This window comes from Trachurus trachurus (genome assembly GCF_905171665.1).
Source record: "Trachurus trachurus genome assembly, chromosome: 16".
Lineage (NCBI taxonomy): Eukaryota > Metazoa > Chordata > Actinopteri > Carangiformes > Carangidae > Trachurus > Trachurus trachurus.
This window is the reverse complement of record NC_139902.1, coordinates 33,697,647-33,722,429: the sequence shown is the minus strand read 5'-3', so window position 1 is coordinate 33,722,429 and position 24,783 is coordinate 33,697,647. Positions and strand designations below refer to the sequence as shown.

At 39.6% G+C, this 24,783-nt stretch overlaps 2 protein-coding genes across 2 annotated transcripts; one reads left to right on the top strand and one right to left on the bottom strand.

Moving 5' to 3' along the window:
• Window positions 1-7,848: 7,848 nt before the first annotated feature.
• Window positions 7,849-11,014, bottom strand: LOC310999830 (GTPase IMAP family member 9-like; the record flags this gene model as incomplete). The annotated part of the gene is made up of 2 exons (XM_083990396.1): window positions 7,849-8,609; window positions 10,996-11,014. The coding sequence occupies 2 exons, from the start codon at window positions 11,012-11,014 to the stop codon at window positions 7,849-7,851; spliced, it is 780 nt and encodes a 259-aa protein (XP_083846522.1).
• Window positions 11,015-13,636: 2,622 nt separating this feature from the next.
• Window positions 13,637-23,516, top strand: nudt17 (nudix (nucleoside diphosphate linked moiety X)-type motif 17). Its single transcript, XM_083989378.1, is given in 10 exon segments — window positions 13,637-13,688; window positions 15,136-15,223; window positions 15,857-15,973; window positions 17,849-18,032; window positions 19,058-19,083; window positions 19,224-19,316; window positions 20,067-20,165; window positions 21,563-21,565; window positions 21,568-21,701; window positions 23,226-23,516. Coding segments are annotated over 9 exon segments (897 nt in total). The 5' UTR covers window positions 13,637-13,688; window positions 15,136-15,148; the 3' UTR covers window positions 23,392-23,516.
• The last annotated feature ends 1,267 nt before the right edge of the window (window positions 23,517-24,783 follow it).

Here is a 24,783-nt window from a genome sequence, read left to right as displayed (position 1 = left end):
CTGAAGTCACTGGTCTGAAGTCACTGGTCTGAAGTCAGCCGGACCTGTTGTTCAAAAGGTAACCGGATCAGATTCTGGATCACGGATCGGATCAAACCTTGAAAATGAGTTGTTTCTAAACTAAAAACAGATTCTGAGACCAGGGGCCTGTTGTTCAAAACCTAGATAAGGTATTAAGCCGGGATATGTTGGTTATCCTGGCCTAATTTAGCCTCAAGTCGGTTGTTCGAAAGCTGGATACCTTTATCCTGGTCAAGTTACTATGGTGATTTATTCTCTGCAGCTAGCCTGCTCCAGACCATAATAACAGCCAGGCTTAGTTGATTCTGTTGTCTTTATCTGTGAAGTCAGCAGCCACTCTAATCAGAAATCAATGTGTTTCATACATGTTCTTATGTACATATTGGCCTGAATTATAAACAAATAAAATGCATTAACAATAATCAAAAAACATGAAACATTTACAATATTTATTAGCCTTTTTTTTTTTCATAATTAGGCCTTCAAAATTATTTTCATAAAATATGTTACCATTATTTTGGCCTAAATATTGGTTGAGGTAAGAAAACAAGAATAAAATTGAGTGAGTGTGAGCACCTTCCAAATAATTTATAGACCTCGTCATCATTGTTATCGGCAATTTATTGAAGCATCAGCATAATGTTCTAATATTTAATTAATTTTCACACATTTGGCCATGTGCTGTAAACTTTACTTCAGATTTGTGCAATGAATCATCTTCCACTGCTCATCATTAAGGCAAAGTGCACAAATTTGTGAAAGGAACTTGAGTTGTGATTATAGTTTTGGATTATTCAATCAGTCCGCAGTTGTCCGCTGCCTCTCTCTGAGCTTTACGACAGCAGCGGTGCTTTTTTTTTTTTGAAGAGGTGAGTCACCAGACGTCAGCATTGAGTTCCTGTTGATTGGAGGAAAGTAGCCACACCTGTCCTCTCATCAGTGAATCTGTGATCAATCTCTGTGGTCTACTGACCAGAGAATTAGTTCCACCTGGCTTGACAAAGCTGCTCCTCCTCAGCCTGGCTCAGCGTTCCAACAACCAACTAAACCAGGATGGACTTATGAGACTTTGTCCAACCTGGCTTTCCCACTTATCCTGGATATCTTTATTCTACTTTCGAACAACAGGCCCCAGATCGGATCACATGATCCAGTCTTGGTTTTCATCTGGATCAAACCCTCTGTGTGTTTGTGTTGATCAGAACTTTTTAGTCGAATCAGGAAAACTTTGATCCAGAACATCAGGATTATTCTGATCCCAGCAGTTTGGTGGATTCAGGAACAACATGGGATTTAAATTAAAATAAAACTGGTCAAATAAGCATCATTTATCATGTAGAATATAAACATTTATTGATTTATATATTGCACCTGATTATAACAGTGATAAAGTAAATAAAGTTAACTTGAACCCAACTCTACATGAGTCCTTTGACCCAGAAATGTAAGTGTCAGAAGAGCGACAGCCCATATTTCATAAAAGACGCTACACTGTATCTCCATCTCAAATGTAGAAATAAACGGTTTTATTTGTCCCCATTGGAAGCAGAAAGTTTCACCTTTCAAACGAGCCGTAGTATGTGTCCATAGCTATAATATAGAATACGCTATGGCTCGACAAAAATCGTCAACAATAATGGTCTAAATTGCTGGCACCAGGATTAAAGCTTTGGAAAACAGCGCGGCACTCAATGAGTTAAAATGGATTACGTGATCCAGGATGGAAAAACCAAGGAATTTCAAAATCCATGTAATTTGATCCAGATAAAACCTTTTGAACAACTGGGCCCTGATGGTCCAGGAAGTGGAAACAGCTGATCAATAAAGGTGCTGAACAGTCTGAGTGTAAATCCTCCTTCACTGTGTTCTTCTGACTGTAACGTATTTTATTGCACGACTCTGATTCGTCCATGTGACTCTATAGAGGGGCGGGGCTTAGGAGGCAAAACATCTCAAACGCGCTGTAGCTTGTGAACGCTGGTTAGCATGTTTTAACGGACTGATTTTCTAAGAATGGAAAATTAATATTTTAGTGAATATTCAAGTAGCTACACTCATCCTCCGGGACCGTGAGTGTTATTTTAAAAAGTTGACTCCAGACCGTCATATGTAGGCTACCGTAAATTCTCAAATAGAAGCCCATTGCCATAATCCCTATAGTCACTAAAGAGTCAGAACTGAAAGAAAGAGTCTGATCCAGAGCAGCATTCATTTACAAGTTTAATTTACACCAATTAAAGGGATAGTTCCACATTTAGTCAAACTGGCCCATCACCATAATCCCTATAGTCATATAGGCAGTAGGTTCGTTACCTTTAATTGTTGGTGCAAGCTGTTTTTAGAACGGCGGAGCAGAGCCGTGAGCTGCTCAGAGCTACGCTACGGAGGCTCATGGGATTTCTTGGTTTCCCTCATCAAACTCATCAAATACACAATCCAACAACTCCACAACGCTCTGGTGGACAAGTTGTGACCTGCACATTCACCATGCTATGAGATAATAACACAACGTTACCACACAGAGTTGTTTTAGAGGGAAATACAGAGACTGTTGATGAAAAACTGTCCCTGAAGGCAACGCGCATCAGTGGTTTTGCATGAATTTCCCTCTAAAACAACTCTGTGTGGTAACGTTGTGTTATTATCTCATAGCGTGGTGAATGTGCAGCTCACAACTTGTCCACCAGAGCGTTGTGGAGTTGTTGGATTGTGTATTTGATGAGTTTGATGAGGGAAACCAAGAAATCCCATAATGAGCCTCCGTAGCGTAGCTCTGAGCAGCTCACGGCTCTGCTCCGCCGTTCTAAAAACAGCTTGCACCGACAATTAAAGGTAACAAACCTACTGCTATGACTATAGGGATTATGGCAATGGGCCAATTTGCCAAAATGTTGAACTATTCCTTTAATTGGTGTAGATTAAACTTGTAAATGAATGCTGCTCTGGTTTCGACTCTTTCCTTAAGTTCTGACTCTTTTAAACAGAACCTATTATATGTTTTCCATCTTTTCTGAGCGTAACAAAATTCAAAATTCAATTAAAAACCCGTTCACAGTAGACGCCCGTCTCTAAACTAAACACACACACACCGTTTCAGTTGTTTTGCCTCCACCTGACGTTGTGACAGCACAGTGATGTAGGCCATGAAGGGGTCTATGGTTCACTCCAACTGTTGGTTTATGTATTACCTACCTCTGCCTCTGCTGCCTCCTAGTGGACACAACATGTAACAACATGCAGTCAGGACAACATGTATTAAGCCTGTTAACAGACAGAGTGTTTTGTTTTTGATGCTAAACTTTGTGGATAAAGTTGTGTCAATAAAGTCAATAAAGAAAAACGATGAAGGAGGACAAGACGACCTTCACATTTAGAGCATGATTGGAACAAGAATAAAAGTCTTCACGTGTTGAAATTATTCAAATTTGACATATTTACCCGAAACAGTCTCATTATTAGGGCCACGGGCCATCGCACCGGGCACTGGTCCCAACAGATATGAAATAGCTGCAGGGACCAGTGCCCATATAAGCTTAAAATATAGACTTATTTAGTTTTTTCTGAGCAATTTCTCATGTTGGGGCTTCAATACCAGAGGGACATTACAGACGAGCAGCTTGGAGGTATTTGGATGTTTTTTGGTGTGTCTTTTTGGACGAAGAAAAGTGAGCTCCGTTCGCAACCGTCATATGGACATGCACTGCTACACCGAGACCCCCTGTAACTCAGAGAAGCCATGGAGGACTCTGAAACTTCTCCCAGCCCTTAGTCCACATGAGGGGGAGGAGATAATGAGTGAAATTTGATGAAATTTCAATTTTGAGTGAACTATCCCTTTAAGATCTTTTCTTTTTTGGGTTGTTAAAATTAAATCAATCAGAGATGATTAAAGGGATCTTTTGTCTTTGGTCTAGTCGGATCAGTAATTACCTGCCAAAGGATAATACCTCTTTTAAATAATCAGAAGCAGAGTTCAACCAGTTTCAATTAAAGTCACCTAGTAACAATTCATATATGGAGCTGACAGGTAAGCTATTAATATCTGAGGAGGAAACCTGTTAATCAACTGTAACCGTAGTGCAGCGGTTAGAGCAGTTGCCTCGGGTGCGGGTGGCCAGAGATCGAAACTTGCAACATTTGATTTTTTTTCTCCCTTGTATATTAGCCCACACATTATGTACAATTTTAGAACGGACCTTCGGAAAATTTCGGAATAACGTTAGTGGACCTTTGGAATGGCGGTGGCCCCCCCTGAATGGTTTTCCACACACGCACATGTGGACTAGAGCACTGGAAAAGAGAGTAACGACACCACCATTGACTCCCGTGGTAAGGGTTTAAGGGTTTAAGGGTTTAAGGGTTTTGCCCCCTAGTGGCAGGATATGGGTGTTGCAAAAGCGCCCAGAAAACCCATTCACTCCAATGTATGTGTGTTGCCCACTTGCTGGTAAATTGATGAAAACGGCCGTGTTTTTGTTTTTAGGTGTCTTGGTCATATCAGATTATACTTAGAATTTGTTTATTACAAAATGTAGATTGAAACATTCATGTAGACAACTGTTTTTTTTGTTGTTTTGTTTTTACTCGCCTATGTGTTAATGTTTATCTGTAAAGGATCCTCAATGATGCTATTAACGTGGGTGATCTATAAATGTCCTTAAATTATTGAAAACACCACACTTGCTCATTCACCAACAATGCAGAGATGTCAGTTCTTTTGCAAAACCCATATTCCTCCACCAGGAGGCGCTGCCATTGGACCGATGCTGTCCTTACTCTCTGTTACACTGCTCTAATGTGGACTAGCCGGTCCCACGGCTTCAGGCCATTTTGGTCCATTCTTCATACGGCCTGAAGCCATAAATCTCTTCTTTTCCTGTCCCACTCTCTTAAGGGGAGGAGGGAAAATCTGATGTTAGGTTTTTTTGGTTGTTCAACGAACAATATACCACACAACAACTCTTTGGCACTGTGGTTTTTTGTATTAGCGCCTGTGGAACACACTGAGAATTTCTCTTTTGTTTTCACCGGCGAGGGGGCGTGGCCTTTTACGTGACGTAGGGTTACTGTCTTCTATGGATGTCTGTATCTACACTGCTCAAAAAAATAAAGGGAACACTTAAACAACACATTGTAACTCCAAGTAAATCACACCCGTGTGAAATCAACCTGAGATGATAATTTTGATTTACATTGATCATTTTTATGTTATGTTGTTCTCCACACACTCTACTATATATTGAATAACTATTTTAAACTGCAATATTTCATTAATTGATATCTAAGATGTGTTGTTTAAGTGTTCCCTTTATTTTTTTGAGCAGTAGTTAGCCTATAGCAACAGAACATAGCATTCAATCTCAATGAATGCAGTTGAGGGCACGCCCACATCAATGTTCTGCCTCCTCAAATCAAAATGTCAGAAGTTGAGAAAGTGGTGCAAATCATAGTGAAGGAAATCTGGACAGAACCAGAGGCCAAAGGCAGAGCAGAGAGACACCACCACATTTAAAATCCTTTCTAGCTCTGGCTGCCAACAACTAAAGGTTTGTTTCCACATGTTGACCAATCAAGTTCTGGAGACACAGCTGATCTTTTAACATTTGTGTTTATTAACATGTTGAACACAGGTAGGCCTACATCACATGTTTGATTCAAGATGTTTGATTCCATCAGAGCTCGGAAAACAAAATCAAATGATAATGATTGGCTTTACTTCCGTCAGTTGCGAAATAAATGTACGTCATCAATTAAGAAGAAGGCAAAAGCTTTTAGAGTTTTATCTAACAGAAAACACAAACAACCTGAATGACCCAAAGGAATTCTGGAAGGTGGTGAAGTCGACATCTGGTGTTGTTCAGTTGTTGTGAACGCAGCATTAAAACACTATAGATGGTACACTGCAAAAACTCTAAATCTTTCCAAGAATATTTGTCTTATTTCTCGTCAAAATGTCTCATTTCTAGTCAAAACTAATCTCTTTCCACTTACAATAAGACTCATCACCTAAAAATCTACTTGTTTTTAGATTATTTTCACTTGTTTCAAACAAATTTTCACTTGAAATAAGTAGAAAAATCTGCCAGTGAAAGTTCGTTTTTTATACTTGTAATAAGAAAGAAAAAAAATCTGCGCAACCATAAGATTATTTCCATTGAAAGTCTGCTTGAAAGAATTAAAAAGTGTCTAAAAACAAGCTGCTTTTTAAATGCGATGAGTCTTGTTTTAAGTATAATGAGATTAGTTTTGACCAGAAATGACATTTTGACTAGAAATAAGACAAATATTCTTGGTAAGATTTTGAGTTTTTGCAGTGTACACTTTTGTTTTAACTTCTGTTATGACCCTATTTATTGTAATGTAATATTGTAATGTATTTTGTATTTTATGGAAATGTTGACGACGTGTGACCGGTGAAGGACAGAAGAGGACAGATTGACACTACAGCTGCACGACCAGGACAAAAAATCACAATCACTACTATTTGGATCAGTTTGGATCATATATTTGGCTCTCCCAAAGGTGTGTTACTGTAATTCTGACTGGCTGAAGCTACTGTAACTGTCGAACGGAGACTGAAAGATCAGTTCCTGCAGACATGGAGAAGGGAACTTGGCAGTATGACATCATGTGACATTTATTTTACACTGAGTTTAAACAAGAGTTTAAGTTAGAAAAGTATTTATTGTGTTCAAACCAAAAGTCTAGACAGGCCATCTGCCACTTCAGAGTAAACAACACAAGAATACCAGAAGTTATTGGAAGGTCTAAAGGACTGGATAGAAGTCGGAGGTTATGTGATTTATGCAAAGACGGCCAGATTGGTGATGAGTTCCATGTTTTGTTTCAATGCAGGAACACATGTATTGTATATCTAAGAGAAAAATACCTCCCTAAATACCATGTTTGTCGCCCATCTATGTTTAAACTCATTTTGTTATTACAGTCTGATAAAACAAAAGTTATTTATAAGCTAGGTGCTTTTTTGAAACGTGTTCTTCCTCTGTTTAAGTGATAGTTCTTGCTCTGTCCTGGTCAGAGATGTATGTACACTGCAAAAATTCAAAATCTTACCAAGAATATTTGTCTTATTTCTAGTCAAAATGTAATTTCTAGTCAAAACAAGTCTCATTGCACTTAAAATAAGACTCATCACATTAAAAAATACCTTGTTTTTAGACACTTTTTAGACCGAAGTCTTTTTCAATGTCACATTGAAAAAGACTTCGGTCGAAACGTCTGTCCTGCCTGCCTGTCCTACAATAAAAAGTTAAAAGGAGTTGATTGGAGGGTGCTGGTTTTCTCTTCTCTTCGTGTTTACCTTGGCCGTGCACCTCCACATGAGAGTTTTTTTCTCCTTTTTTGAGATTCAGGGTGAGTGCTCACTACCTCCGTTCTGAGTTATAGTTGAACGGAAATAAGCAATTAACCCCTGAGCTGCGGGATCCCCTTCATCCAATCCCAGATTTCCCAGGAGTTCTCCGATGCCTCTGGTGACCAAGTCGAGCATCGCGGTGGTGTAGCATCTTCCTCCATTTTTCTTGAAAGAAGTAAAAAGTGTCTAAAAACAAGCTACTTTTAAAATGTGATGAGTCTTATTTTAAGTATAATGAGATTTGTTTTGACTAGAAATAAGACAAAAATTCTTGGTAAGATTTTGAGTTTTTGCAGTGTGCACTTTTGTTTTAACTTCTATTATGGCCCTATTTATTGTAACGTAATATTGTAATTTGTATTTTATGGAAATGTTGACGACGTGTGACCGGTGAAGGACAGAAGAGGACAGATTGACACAAAAATCACAATAATCACTAATATTTGGATCAGTTAGGATCTGAAGAACTGGTCTGATATTGATTTCAATTTGGAAATGTTGGGAATTAGTTCTGAACGGAAAGAAGCAATTAACCCTTGAGCTCCTGGATCAGCCTCGTCCAATCCCAGATTTTCCAGGAGTTGTTCGATGGCTATCGTGACCAAGTCGAGCATCGCGGGGGTGTAGCATCTTCCTCCATTTTTCTGCACCAGCTTTATGATCTTGTGCTTCAGCCGTCTGACTTGGACACGATTCCTCTTGTCCCTGTTGTTGAACACAAGGTATCCTCCGTCACACTGGCCGACGAAGTCACGCAGAGGCCGATTCCTTCTGATCAGCGTTTCTATGGTAACCCCTTCCGCCTCCAGGTCGTCTCCGTGGGTGAACAGGACCATGCTGAACTTTCTCGCTTCTTCTCCAAAGATCTCCTGAATGATCCTCACCGTTTCCCGTTGCTCCTCGGTGAATCTGGTCGGTTCGATCACGATGAGGAACACGTGAGGACCGGGAGGAGCCAATGAGAGGAGTTCACAGACCTCCGTCTTCACCACTTCCATGTCTCTTTTAGTGTCAAACAGACCCGGAGTATCAACGACAGTCAGTCTTTGACCGTCGAGAACTCCCGTTTCCTTCTGACACTCTGCCGTCACCGAGGACGGAGACAATGCCGATTTGAAGGCCGGTCTTCCTAGGATGGTGTTTCCCACCGCGCTCTTCCCAACTCCAGTTTTCCCAACGAGTGCAATCTTGATTTCTGATAGGTCATCTTCACCTGTTGGAGAATTTAAAACTCATTATTGACATTAATACGACCAAGCCACACTCATGGACATTGGCCAACAGAGGTCATGAGCAGTGTTGGTGGGACCAACGCTGCTCATGAATCATTTTTCACAAGCCACATCTCTTCTGAACATTTTGACAACAACAAAATCATTTTTTTTCACAAAATTCTAAAATGCGCTGGTTAAAATTATAACATTTGTGGTGTTTGGGTCGATTTTGACGCGGTTATAACGATGAGAACAATAATGAGAGTTCAAACTGAAATCATAAGTGTAAAACCAACTTTTTCTTATTATTTATTTTCTGAGTGCCTGTCTATGTGATTGTTGATGTTATATGTTTTTTTTTTTTCTCTCTCTTTTTCTTCTTCTTTTTCCATGTGTATGACGTTGTGACTGTTATGTTGTCTATGTCTCATGACCTTCTTTCATGTGTACATGTAAATGTACAGACACGTGGTGACTTTAAAAATAAAGTAAAAAAAAAAAAAAAAAAAAAAACTTTTTCATGGATAAGGAAGTCTAACAATGTAACCAAGAGATGAGAAACAAATGGGATGATAAATAATTGTTTTTACAGCTGATTTAGTTAGTTAGTTAGTTAGTTTAAGTTTATTTCGGACATGTTAAAAGAAATAAAACATAATACAGAAATGGACAGACATAACATATAAAAACTTTGCAAAAACAACATATGAACAACAACAAGAACAACAACAACAACAACAAAAAATATATATATATATATATATAATAAAAAAATAAAAGAAAATAATTGATTTAAGACTCGGGTCAAAACCGACCCTAACACCATAGATGGAGCAGAAAGCTGACAAGAGGAAGGTTCAATGAAGCCAAGGGTCATACTGACAAAAAAAAGGCCCAGGGGCCCACACCCAAACATATTTAAACCAATATTTTCATGGATAAGGAGCCTAACAATGTAACCAAGAGAAGAAAAAGAAATTGGATGAAAAAAAAATGTTTTTATTGTATTTTACAGCTGATTTATGCTGCGTTCAAGACAACTCGGAAGTCGGAAAAAAACGAGCTCCGAGTTGTAAAAAATGAATTGAACGGCGTCGAACTCGGAAATTACAGGTCAGAAACTCGGGTATCATATCAGAGCTCCGACTTTCCGACTTGACAAAACATGGAGGCCCTCGTCTTAAACGGTTAGAATTTAGACATTTGAAGTTATTTGTTGAGGTTTGAATGCATTTTTTTGTGTATTATTGCAGTAGCCTGTATGAAATACGTTTATATTAAGCTGTGATTGTTGTATGGTGTGAAATTTTTTTGGTTGTGATTAGTGTAGGCTACACCTCTCATCTTGCTTACACAGGGTTTGAATAAATGTGTTGTGTTTCTTTATTAGTTTATTAGTTGTTGTTTCTTATATTGGGCAGGGGTTCTCAGTGTATCAGATCAAACCTGATTAAGGATATTTGTATTATTATTAGTAAACTCATTATTGGTCACTCTGAGCTCGGACCTCCGGAGGAACAGCTGTTTCCTCCGGGGAGAGGTTCGGCCTCTGGCGTCGCTGTTTCCTCCGTCCATGTCCAAGTATAAAATGACAAACTTGCAGCGCGCATCGCCCTCCGCGCAGTTAAAGGTGAGGAGAGGAGCTCATTTGATTGGTGAAGATCTGACTCGGCTGTGTCAAACCCACTCCACGCCTTTCTCTCCTCCTCCTGTCTCCCTCCCGCCCTCTCTCCTCCCTCTTCGCCGTTTGCGCCGGTGGGAGGGACGAGGGGAGGGTTTGCGCTGGTCTAAGTCTGACTGCGCGGCCCACCAATCTTGCGAAAAGGACCTGGTCCACGCCCCGTTGACGTGGCGAAGCTGCGCTGAGGTTAGACTTCGCTCGGTCTAAGAAACTAGGGCCCTAAATCTTACCAAGAATATTTGTCTTATTTCTTGTCAAAATGTCTAATTTCTAGTCAAAACTAATCTCTTTCCACTTTAAATAAGACCCATCACCTAAAAATTAACTTGTTTTTAGATCATTTTCACTTGTTTCAAACTAATTTTCACTTGAAATAAGTAGAAAAATCTGCCAGTGAAAGCAAGATTCTTGTGCTTGTAATAAGAAAGAAAAACTTGCTCCACTGTCATTTTCTACTTATTTCAAATAAAAATCTGCTTGAAAGAAGAAAAAAGTGTCTAAAAACAAGCTACTTTTTTAAAAATGTATAACTATGTATGTATATGTATAAATATACATATTTTAGCTATAATGAGATTTGTTTTGACTAGAAATAAGACAAATATTCTTGGTAAGATTTTGAGTTTTTGCAGTGTAGCAGAAAGCTGACACAAGACGAAGGATAAATTACTCTGAGTAGTAAAAAAACAACAACAACAACTCACCAAACCAACATTGAGCCATGTTTGTCTTTTTCTGAGGATGTGTTGAGTCTCTGTGATGAGTGCCTTCAGCTCGGAGCTTCTGCCCTTTTCTAGCCGTCGTAGGAGGAGCTTAGTGGGAGGAGCAGGAGGGAGGAGGACCTTTAGTTTTAGCTTTTTTTATTTGCACATTGTAAAACTTGCATAAACAATGAAAATAGTCACATTAAACATTGTGCAGGAGAGGTATAGAAGCCAAAAAAGGCTTATAAAAACACCTCAACAACAGTGGTGGTCTTCAGAGTTGGAAGACAACACAGAAATTCACAACATAAAAAAACAGAAAAGAAAGAAAAACAAGGAAAAAAAGAAAGACAAGTTAACATAGAAAAATGAAAGATACTGAATTAATGAAAAAAAAAAAAAACAGTTTACACAATTAAAAAGGAAAAAAAAAAAATTAAATTACAAATTAAAGGGACAACGAGGAGTTTTGTTAAAGCGAAGTGTTTTCACACTACATTTATGCGCAACTTAGACAGACTCATGTTTTCATTCATCAAGAATTAAAGTCAGAGGTTGGAAGACGATCACATACCGTCGTAGTTCAGACCATAAACGGAGATTCGGCGGCGTTATTCTCATGACTCGCCACGAAACCGAAAGTAAGGAAACGCTGGTCGGCTCGCCCAGCACTTCCACCACCACTAATAATAACAAAATAACCATAGAGACAAAACCATAGATGTATCTAAAATGGACCATTAACAAGTGGTAACGGAGATTCATCCACATTAATATGAGACTTTGTTATAACCAAATAGAAACTCCTGGTTGTCCCTTTAACAGATCCAGAAATGCTACAAATCTTAACTAAAAAAATGTTTTATTCAGTTGTTTTTTGAACAAAGCCAGAGTGGATTGATTTCAGTGATAGGTAGATTGTTAGTGGAGAGAAGACAGAGAAGAGACTTGGACTTTGAACCCATCAACCTTTACACGTTATCGCTATCACTGTCAGGCACATGACACACCATCAATCACTCAAATACTTTACACACAACCCCTCTGTCCACACACACACACACACACACACACACACACACACACACACACACACACACACACACACACACACACACACACACACACACACACACACACACACACACACACACACACACAAAACCCCTCATCTCCCCCACTGAGCCTTGATTGAATCAATCAATCAGTCAATCAATCAGGCTTTATTTGTAGCACTTTTCATGCCCTCAGCAGCTCAAAGTGCTTCACATGATAAAAACAAGGAACATAGGGGACACATATTGGGATACACACACATTCATTCACATTCACATACACATACACATTCACATACACATACACATACACATACACATACACATACACATACACATACACATACACATACACATAGGCATTCGCACAATCATTTTAGAACATTGGATTTTAGACACATCGAGGAAACGCTATCTTACACTTAATCATTATTTGCAATGGGGAAAACACCAGATAAAATGAAGTAAAATAGATAGCTAGGTGTAATAGGATAAAATAGAATAAGAATGAATGAATTAAAATAGAGTTTAAAAAAATGAAATTGAATGTTTTATAACGATAAATATAATAAGATTCAGTTAAAAGCAGGCTAAAAAGGGTAGGTCTTCAGTTTGCTTTTAAAAATGTCCAGATTCTCTGCTCTCCATAGGTGTGGGCTGTAATGATGAAATGAGGCCTCACCATACTATACGCTCTGTGAGCAACTTTTGGAATAATTAAAAGGCTGTATTAGGGCCAGCCAAAAACAAAAAAGGGAAAAGTAGTCGCTTTCATGGCTTTTTTTTTGGCTGGCCCTAATACTCCTTTGTACCAGTCAGTGTTTGTCAATGTCGAAAAGAACAGACCAGTGAAATGACGTGAATAATCCTGGGCTGTTTGTGTCTGTTAATACAGTGAAACAGAAACTCAGACTTTATCCATGAACTTATTAATATTATAAAGGACATAGAGCAACTGAATGTCATATTAATGTTTATCACCTCATCTCTCTTGAAGAGTCCCATTTTTGAGTTGGGTTTCAAATATGAAAGAGAAAAAATACACAAAGATCGTAAACATCTTCTTCTTCGTCTTATAATCATTATTATTATTATTATTATTATTATTATTATTATTATTATTATTATTATTATTATTATTATTATTATTATTATTATTATTATTATTAATAATAATAACGTTGAGTGTCAAGATGACAACCCGCTTAAATACTATCCTGTATGTACTGTAGCCTACTTAATGTTTTTTGTTTTCTTGTTTTTCTGTAACATTCTCTCCTTTTTTTGTTAATACGTCCCTTATTACGACATGACATGCCTAACATAGCCTACATTGTCTTAGATTTACTCATCCATTTTTTTTTTTTAATCATTATTGTTATTTATTTATGTATTTATATATTTATTTATTTTCACTTCATGGGGTGGGGACTCTGTTCTGAGTGTTCCTGTATGTATGTGTTGTATTGTGGAAAAACCTTAATAAACAAAGTAAAAAAAGAAAGAAAAAAGAATAATAACTTTGCAGTGTTAAAAATGTGATGGGGCTTTTATTTTGAAGTGCAGCTCCCGGATGTTGTTCTCGTCCAAAATGGCGGCCGGTCCGTTCGGCTGTTTCTTCTCTCTCAGTCTCAGCAGGTTTCTACTGTTTTCTACTGTTTCTATTGTTGTTTCTATTGTTTCTCTGAACCCACAGTTTGCATCAGTTTGACTGGAAGAAAAGAAAAGAAAAGAAAAGAAAAGGAAAGGAAAGGAAAGGAAAGGAAAGGAAAGGAAAACGCTAAAGCACTTCAGTTTGTTATGAAGGAGAGTTGCTGCTGACTAACAGTCAGTCAGTTAGTTAACTTAGTTAGTTAGTTGGTTTGTTAGTGAGTTATCCAGTCAGTCAGTCAGTTGGTTAGTCCATTAGTTAGTTAGTTAATTATCAAGTCAGTCAGTCAGTTAGTCCATTAGTTAGTTAGTTTCTAAAATAAGAGGTCATCATGATGAGTGAACATTTTTAACCGCAGTGAAGTTAGTTTTAAGTTGGATATTTGACAGACATTCTCCTTCTCAATACATTCAAAATTCATAGAAAATATTACATGTGTTATTGTGTTTAAATGCAATAACAACATGTGTGTTATTTAGAGCAGGGGTTCTCAACTAGTCTCACTCTGGGCTCCACATCTTCCCATGGTCATTAAGTCGCGACCCACTTTTATAAAATTCAAACCAAGAATTATTTTTTTAAGCCTTTAAAAACTCATTTAGCTCTTTTTTATTGAGCAAAGTGCATTTCAGAGCACATGAATGAAACTGAGGAGTTACCATGACAACTGCATGTACAGAAGTGGATAAACAAATATCAAACTGCACAAAATAAAGACCCACAAAACAAAACAAGATTCACTGCATCAGGCCACATTAATAAGAAACTGATATCTTTGCATTCAGAGCAAATAATCAGAAAGTGAGGAGGAGCATTACAACTGCATGTGTTCACGTGACGCGTGCCTTTCAATAGAAGTTATTTTTCAAAATAAAAGACATGTCCAACATCAGATGTGCATTAAATATTAATTTACTTTTTTGACCAGCTGTCCGTGACCCATCTAGAACGGGTCCAAGACCCACTTTTGGGTCCCGACCCACCAGTTGAGAACCACTGTTATAGAGGAGGCTTAGCTCCACCATCCTGTGTTGACTTTGAGCCAACAGGTCACATGATTTTTTTTAATATATTGTAGGCTATACAGTAGGTTAAATATGAGCATTATAGCTCAATAACGCCCAGGTCATGTGACCTGTTGGCTCAAATCCAACACAGGACAGAAGATCTAAGTCTCCTCTATGACACACACATCTTTTTATTGCATTTGAACACATCTTATATTTTCTATGTATTTTTAATGTATTGAGAAGAAGGAGCGAACGTCTGTCAAATATCCAACTTAAAACTAACTTCACTGAGGTGCATTTTTTTTTAGAGTTAAATCTCTTTAATCTGCAGCAGCTCATGTTACACTGTAAAACTGAGTTCAACTGCCTGTGTGTGTGTGTGTGTGTGTGTGTGTGTGTGTGTGTGTGTGTGTGTGTGTTCCAGGTGAGCAGGTGAGATGGACAAGGTGAGGAGGATCCTGGTGTACGTGTGCAGAGAGCGAGCAGCTCCACAGAGAGCTCAGTTCATCCAGGTGAGTGTCGTTTACATAGATATATATAAGAACTAGATGACTCACCCGCAGCTGTTTCCCAATGACAAAGCGTAGCCAGTACGGCGGCCATCTTGGGACGGGCAACTCTCTCCCTCAGAGCATTAAGCCTATGGTGCATGTTCTGCTATAATGACCATAACTTGCTCAGTTTTTGTCCGATTTCAAAATGGTTTGATTTTTATGAACGTTTATGCAGTTATGATGCAGCATATTTAGAATCACGGATACTTTTAATAATGTATTTTTTTTTGTAAAAGTAACATTGTAGTGACATTATGCAAATAGTTAAAGTAATAGCTACATAATGATTTATTTTTCACAGAGTTATGAATCGTTTTTTTAGTGCAGATGACTGGATCACATATCTACTGCACTGTAACTGCAGCCAGAGTCAGAGCAAGTTGCCCGTCCTCATATGGCCGACTGAGCTACGCCTGCGTGTAATCAGATCCACCCCCTTGGTCGTTTACACCTGTTTCCACCTGTCTGCTCAGAGTCAGACAGGAAGTGATGTCACTTCCTGTCTGCTCAGAGTCAGACAGGAAGTGATGTCACTTCCTGTCTGCTCAGACGGACAGGAAGTGATGTCACGTCTGCTGTCCTTCCTGTCAGAGCATCACAGGCCACTTCCTGGACTCGGCTGAGGACCAGGTGGAGGTGAGCTGCTCTCTGGAGAAGAACCAGTTCATGGTCTACAGAGGAGACGGAGCAGCACGGGTTCCCCTCAAGGTCTCACACACACACACACACACACACACACGCACACGCACACACACAGACACACACACACACACACACACACACACACACACACACACACACACACACACACACACACACACACACACACACACACACAGGTCAGACACACACACACATGTCACGTTTATTCTGTATGAATGATGAGTATCAATTAACTGTGGTAATTGTTATCAGACCGTATTAGTTTTACATTATTTAAAGGGATAGTTCAACATTTTGTCAAATTGGCCCATTGCCATAATCCCTATAGTCATAGCAGTAGGTTCGTTACCTTTAATTGTCGGTGCAAGCTGTTTTTAGAACGGCGGAGCAGAGCCGTGAGCTGCTCAGAGCTACGCTACGGAGGCTCATTATGGGATTTCTTGGTTTCCCTCATCATCAAACTCATCAAATACACAATCCAACAACTCCACAACGCTCTGGTGGACAAGTTGTGAGCTGCACATTCACCACGCTATGAGATAATAACACAACGTTACCACACAGAGTTGTTTTAGAGGGAAATTCATGCAAAACCGCTGATGCACGTTGCCTTCAGGGACAGTTTTTCATCAAACAGTCTCTGTATTTCCCTCTTGTATTAATTTTTTCTCTCCTTAGTTTAATGTTTTACTCTGTTCACCTGTAGTGTCTCAGCTTCATTGTAATTATTAGTAGAGATGTGACGCTCGAAGCAGTTCGACGGTTCGACACATATCGATCTTTCAAAGCAGAAGTACCGCGACAACATGTTTGGATGCCTCGCTTCACCTCGCCAAAAATCACCTGACTTTCCAAATGAAGCTTCGTTACGTCAAGAGAAACAGACTGAAGCCAAACTCAACTCACTGACCTTTTGTATTATTGTCAATCTTCTTCCACATTTTAGTATTTTGTAAATATAGTTTTTGTATTTCTATCAATGTTGCAAAAGCATATCTTAATTACATGGGTCAGTGACAAATTTATGTTTTTTTTTCTTCAGATAAATAAATTAAAAAGCATGCATCAGATTTGTTTAAATGTACATTTTGCATTCATGTCATTTGAACTTAAAAGAAAAAAAGTAAGACTGAACGCCTCTGAAAATGTCACATGGTGTAACCACAAAAGAATGATATTAAATATTTGATATTTGATCCACCTACAGTGGATTAATTTAAGTGTAGTTATAAAAACTATACTTTCTTCTGAAAACAGTACATTGAAATAGATTTTTTAATTTTTTTATTTGAATTTTAATGAATTTTTGCAACACTAAGCAGGACTTATCTCCTAAAACCACAGCTTTTTTTCTAAATGTGAGAAATTATGTTTCAAGAAAAACATAGTGTTGCATTGCAAAAGTAAACTAACATTTATTTCACATTTTAATCCAGATTTATTTCCAGATTTTGATGAAAAAATACCGGTTACACCCCTTGACGTTGAGTTGCATCTCGTCACTGACCCACATAGTCTGTTATTAGGGCTGGGACGATACGCTTTTCTCCCGATTCGATTCTTCTACGATTTTTTGGATGGTGATTCGATTTAAATTGTGATTCTACGATATTGCCGATTCTCTCGATTTTAGTCTTTAGCATTTTTAACATTTATCTGCACACAAATACTGTAGAAGCCTATAAATTAACATACTCCATTATAAAGTGAACTTAAACCCTTTTCAAAACCTGGACTCTCTGGATGTAAAAAAGGCGAACACATGCACAATATTTAAAAAAATTCAAAAAAAAAAAATTGATTTTTGTGATATTTATGTGAATCGCTTTTTTCTCCCACCCCTATCTGTTATGATGACACAATCACGTTACAACCAAACAATAAGAGAACAAACAGCCAACACGTTGTTTCTGCCCCCAGAGACCCGCCTTCTGCCCCATCAAACACCTGTCGGCCGCCGAGGCCGCCGCGCTCCCATTGGACGTCCAGCAGCGAGGCGTGGACGTGGGCGTGGCCGTGCTGCTGCAGACGGCCAATCAGAGGGTGCTGCTGACCCGACGGGCCGAGCAGCTGCGCATATTTCCCAACGTCTGGGTCCCTCCAGGTCTGACACACACACACACACACACACACACACACACACACACACACACACACATAGAGCTGCAACTAACGATTATTGTCATTATTTAAACCATTAATCGATCAGTCGTTTGGTCAATAAAATGTTAAAAACACCAACCAGTGTTTCTCAAACCAGCAGACGACATCGTCCTCAAACGTCTTGTTTTGTCCACAAACCAAAGAGAGACTCAGTTTATTGTCATAAAGGAACAAAGAAACCAGAAATATTCACATTTAAAGGGATAGTTCAACATTTTGGCAATTTGGCCCATTGCCATAATCCCTATAGTCATAGCAGTAGGTTCGTTACCTTTAATTGTCGGTGCAAGCTGCTTTTAGAACGGCGGAGCAGAGCCGTGAGCTGCTCAGAGCTACGCTACGGAGGCTCATTATGGGATTTCTTGGTTTCCCTCATCATCAAACTCATCAAATACACAATCCAACAACTCCACAACGCTCTGGTGGACAAGTTGTGAGCTGCACATTCACCACGCTATGAGATAATAACACAACGTTACCACACAGAGTTGTTTTAGAGGGAAATACAGAGACTGTTGATGAAAAACTGTCCCTGAAGGCAACGTGCATCAGTGGTTTTACATGAATTTCCCTCTAAAACAACTCTGTGTGGTAACGTTGTGTTATTATCTCATAGCGTGGTGAATGTGCAGCTCACAACTTGTCCACCAGAGCGTTGTGGAGTTGTTGGATTGTGTATTTGATGAGTTTGATGAGGGAAAACAAGAAATCCCATAATGAGCCTCCGTAGCGTAGCTCTGAGCAGCTCACGGCTCTGCTCCACCGTTCTAAAAACAGCTTGCACCGACAATTAAAGGTAACGAACCTACTGCTATGACTATAGGGATTATGGCAATGGGACAATTTGACAATCTATCCCTTTACTGTAAGTCTTTTTTAAATCCCTTTTAACTGATTATTAGATGATCAGAATAGTTGATGATTAATTTAATAATCGATTATTGATGATCTCTCTCTGTGTTTCAGGAGGACACGTGGAACCTGACGAGACGGTAAAAGACGCTCTCATCATGATGTTATGACACGCAGCAGAGTGTGTGTGTCCCTGTTTACAGTGTGTGTGTGTGTGTGTGTGTGTGTGTGTGTGTGTGTGTGTGTGTGTGTGTGTGTGTGTGTGTGTGTGTGTGTGCAGCTGCTGGACGCCGGTCTCAGGGAGCTGCAGGAGGAAACTGGACTGAAACTGGAACCAGAAGACGTTCGTCCAGAGATCCTGGGACTGTGGGAGGTGAGAGAGACAGTTAGTTACACAAACTGATGGATTCATTGTAATCGATTACTTATTGACTGAGACTGATTGAGTCAATCAGTATTAAAGGGATAGTTCACCCAAAATTCAAATTTGCAAACTCATTATCTCCTCCCCCTCATGTGGACTAAGGGCTGGGAGAAGTTTCAGAGTCCTCCGTGGCTTCTCTGAGTTACAGGGGGTCTCGGCGTAGCAGTGCATGTCCATATGACGGTTGCAAGTGGATACCAACTGTCTTCGTAACAAAAAGACACACCAAAAAACATCCAGATACCTCCATGCTGCTCGTATGTAATGTCCCTCTGGTATTGAAGCCCTGAAATGAGAAATTGTCCCGAAAAAAATTAAATAAGTCTATTTTTTAAGTTTGTTTGTAGCGGAAGCTCCCAGTGTCTCAGTTCACTGCTCTTCCTGCACTGACCAGCGGAACAATTTCTCATGTTGGGGCTTCAATACAAGACGGACATTACATACGAGCAGCATGGAGGTATCTGGATGTTTTTTGGTGTGTCTTTTTGTTACGAAGACAGTTGGTATCCATTTGCAACCGTTATATGGACATGCACTGCTACGCCGAGACCCCCTGTAACTCAGAGAAGCCACGGAGGACTCTGAAACTTCTCCCAGCCCTTAGTCCACATGAGATAATGAGGGAAATTTGAATTTTGGGTGAACTATCCCTTTAACAACAGTATAGATGATAATGAACTGACCGTGTCCCTCTGCCAGTCGACCTTCCCCCCCCTGCTGTCCAGAGGACTTCCTCAGAGACACCACGTGGTGGTCTACATGCTGCTCTGCTGCTCCCGCTCCCACCTGCAGCTGCAGGTACTGTACCACCCCCACTCTATTTATAATAATCCTACATAGAGTATATGCATATGTTTTTACGCTAGAATATTTAATTTTTAATTTGATCATTTATTTTATTTTATCCCTTTCTTTAACTATTTTTGGTTCCTTCATGTTTGCACCGGACAAGTTCCTTGTACGCACACTTTTCATGTGCACACATTTCATTTCATTTCATTTCAAACCTTTATTTATTCAGAGCCAGTTGAGAGCAGGCTCTCTTTTACAACGACGCCCTGATTACAGAGATGGAACAACACAACAGCAACACCGACCAAGCAAAACAAGCAAACATGCAAAACCAAACACAGTTATAAACAAGTACACAGTGTGATCATCAAGTGTCAGAATTAGAGAAACACTGAGCAGACACAAGGAGACTATTAAGCGCACCTGAATATCAGCCGCACCAGCTACATTTTTAAAAGAAAATTAATTTTGTACACATATAGGCCGGACATGAATATAAGCCGCAGGTTTTTCATGTTGTAACATGAGATATTTACACAGAAAGACGGAAGATGTGTGGAACTATGACAGTCCGCTCGCTTTTCCTGTTCTGGTTCCGCTCCTCTCCTCCATGTGCATTTGTTGACAACGAAGCCGGGGAAAAATCTATAAATGGAGCGGTGGATAACATAACATAACATAAACCATGTTACGGCGTGTGTGTTTGTGTATCTTAACCGTCATGAACAAAAGATTACGGGTTACGAGAGCCGGGACACCCCAGCTCTCATCTCTGCACACCGCGACACAAACGGGGCGGCAGCCAGGTACTGTAGTGACGGTGCTCACTCCTAACAAGTCACTAGTCATGTAGTCAACCATCACAATTACTCCGGAGCTTTTTAATGAAGGTAAAAATGTAGCAGAGCCACGGTAGAAGTCCTGCTTATGCTTTTTTTTCTAACTGTGCCTGAAAATCGTCAGTACGGCACCAACAGACAGTAACATGCCTGGTTAGAAAATAAAACACTGCACCAACACTCAGAACTAGTGTCTTCTTCGGCGCATAATCTTTCCCCACATGTCTGTCTCACTAGTGCTTCCTGCTAGAGCGCCCCCCGGAGGCTGTTAGCCAGGAAAAATCTATAAATTGTTGTAAAGGCCGCAGGGTTCAAAGCCTGAGAAAAAAGTAGCGGCTTATAGTCCGGAAATTACGGTAAATAATTGAGTGACTCAGCTTCAGGAAAAGCAAGTACACCCAATATGAAAGACGAAGTGTAAAAGACTCCTGAAGGACTCCACTGAAATAAACTGATTCAGTTTTAGCGAATCCTGCAGTTTATTCCACTTAACTAAACTAAAAGCTCTGTATTATTTACACGTGGAATGCCTAACCCCCCCCCCCCCCTCTATCCCCCACCCAGCCCTGTCCCTGGCTCCCTCTCCGGCTGAGGTCAGCGCCTGTCTCTGGGCCGACCGCCGTCTCGCCGCCGCCATCGTGTCGGCCGTGGACGGAGAGGACGGAGGAGATGTGCGAGCGGACGGGCTGCCGGACGCCGTCAGGTAACGAACGGCTCCGCTGTGACCTTTGACCTGTGAGGTGTTGTCCTGTGTGTAGTATCATTTTTTTTAAAGTGGGGTTGTATGATCTCCAAATAGCCCCTAAGTACTTTAATTGCAGTAGAAGACTCTCTGCACTCCTCCCGTTAGCAACGCCAGCCCATAATAGCCCTGCCCAGAGATTTACAACATACAGTGTTGTGAACAGACCCAAAGAAACGGCCTATTTTCACGGCCTAAAAGAGGTTTTACCTGAAAAAAAAACACAGTTCCATTGTTCACTATAATATAATTTTTTCCAGCCCTTCAAAGTGCAGGAAAAACACAGTTTTTATTTGGACCTAACCAACTGATGATCGGCGGGCGCTAACCCTGGGCGGAGGGATACGTGAGGTGGTTAGGTCCAAATAAAAACTGTGTTTTTCCTGCACTTTGAGGGGCTGGAAAAAATTATATTATGACTTAATTTTGACCAGACAGGGCTCCTAATGTTTGTTTTTTTTCCTGCGACCAATCGACCAATGAGATTTTGGTCTGCTAATGTTTAGCCCTAGTATTCAGTTTCTGAATGGTGAAGACACAAGTTGGTAATGCCACTTACGTCATCATTTTTAATTAGTCACGGTAATACCGTATACCGTGGTAAAATGTGGAGGAAGTTTGAAATTTGGATACCACCCAAGCCTACTCCAAATGACACCGAAGTTATCTGGGTGAGTAAAATGATCGTATTTTATGCTAGAAATAAGGTCCAGGTTGTAAAAAACGGAAATGATCCTTTAACCTACCTTCTTATGTCTCATGTAATTTACTGTGTTTTTGTTCTTCATGTGTGTATGTTTTTATAGTCCTGTCCTCTCGAAAGTGCTTTCCAATGCCGATTTTCTGCAAATGGCAAATAAATGACTCTGACTCTGACTCTTAAGACAAACTGTTGGTAAAAAACGGGCTATACAATTTTTTTTTTTTTTTTTAACTTTATTAACACTTATGTACAGAACAATACTGTTGTGCCAGGGGAAAATAAAAAATAAAAACATAAATATACAAAGAGTTTACAAAGAGCTCTCTCTCTTTCTATATATATATATCTATATATATATAGATATATATATATAAACATTGAAGTAAAGAAGATCATATTAAATAAATAAATACTTATTCAAAATAAAAATTGTTTTTTAACGCTTTTGGAATTTCAAGTCCTTTGGTGTCGGTGCCATACTGAAAAAGCTCTTTCAAAAAAAGTGCAAAGTTTGGTTTTCCGTCAGTCCATTTTCTTTTGTGTATATGAAATTTTCCTAAAAATAAAACAAATTGTACAAAAAAAATCTAATCATTATCCATTTGGTTATTATCAAAATAAAGAAAAATGTCCTTTTCATATACAGTAGATGTATTGAGTGACCAGTTTTTCTTTCAAGAAAGTTTTGTACATTCAACGAAAAAATGTGAGAATATAAACAATGAAAAAGCTATTTAAATAAAACTGCCTTACCTTGTGTGACCTCTGACCTCTGACCTCAGCGTGTCCACGGTGTCGGCGGACGGAGCGCTCAGCGACGACGCTCTGCCGCTGGACGTGCTGCTGCGCCGCGCGCCGGACGCCGGGCCGGACCTGGAGCGGGTCAGCACCGGCACCAAGTTCGCTCTGGAGCTGTGGCTGAAGAGGCTGGAGACCCCTGACCCCTGACCTCTGACCTCTGACCTTTGACCCCTGACCTTTGACCTCTGACCCCTGACCTATGACGGCGAGGAGAAGGAACCACTCTGTGTAAAAGCCACTTTGTTTATTTTTCAATAAAAACCACGTGAAGAATAAAACCAGAGAGTTTCTGTCTCTTTACAGTTCATCAGAAACTTGTCTCATCTCCACTCTTTAAAGGGATAGTTCAACATTTTTGTCAAATTGGCCCATTGCCATAATCCCTATAGTCATAGCAGTAGGTTTGTTACCTTTAATTGTCGGTGCAAGCTGTTTTTAGAACGGCGGAGCAGAGCCGTGAGCTGCTCAGAACTACGCTACGGAGGCTCATTATGGGATTTCTTGGTTTCCCTCATCAAACTCATCAAATACACAATCCAACAACTCCACAACGCTCTGGTGGACAAGTTGTGAGCTGCACATTCACCACGCTATGAGATAATAACACAACGTTACCAGACAGAGTTGTTTTAGAGGGAAATTCATGCAAAACCAGCTGATGCACGTTGCCTTCAGGGACAGTTTTTCATCAAACAGTCTCTGTATTTGAACCTGAACATTAGTATTCAGAGCCTTTTCTGTGACGCTCATGTAGGTCGTTCAGGTGAAGTCAGTTTCAGGGTCTGAAATGTGATATTTCAGCTTTTCTTTTTTAATTAATTTGCAAAAATGTCTTAAAATTTGGGGTTTATGCCGTCATGATGCGGTGGTGTATGGAATTACTTTAGCATCAAATCAATCCAAACCAAACCTCTTCAATGTCAAACAAATAAGCCTGAGAAAGAAAGAAACTTCTCTCTCCTTTGCGCTTTCCTGAGTTTTTGTTTTTAATAGGTAAATTGTAAATAAGTCATTTGTTTTCCAGTTATACATTTCGCTTTTGAAAGTGAATTTTTTTTCTCCCTTAAATTAAGTTTTATTCTTTCTCAAGCTCTTATTTTTGTTAATTCAATAATAGCGACTGTAGATTGATTTTAACACAAAGCAGCAAAAACAACTGAAGGGGGTCTGAATACTTTCTGAACCAACTCTACATAATGACATGTGGAGTTTCCTGATGTTTCAGTTGGATCCGTGTCAGTTCTTCCTCAGTGGGCGGGGCTTCACTGCTCAGTGACGGTGATGGTTGGTTTCCATGGTGACACATTATGGGATAATACACCTGTATCTGTAAATAAATATAAATACAGATTTACAGATGTGAGTGTTTATTTTCTCCAGCAGGGGGCGCCACATCACCATATCTATCTATCTATCTGTGGTTTTATTATGGGATGTCATTCAGTGTGAGCTCTGATCATGATGTAATAATGTGTGTTGGTCGTCACGGTGAAAAGCCTGTGACCTTCGACCTTTCTGTAAACAGCAGAAACTTTCACA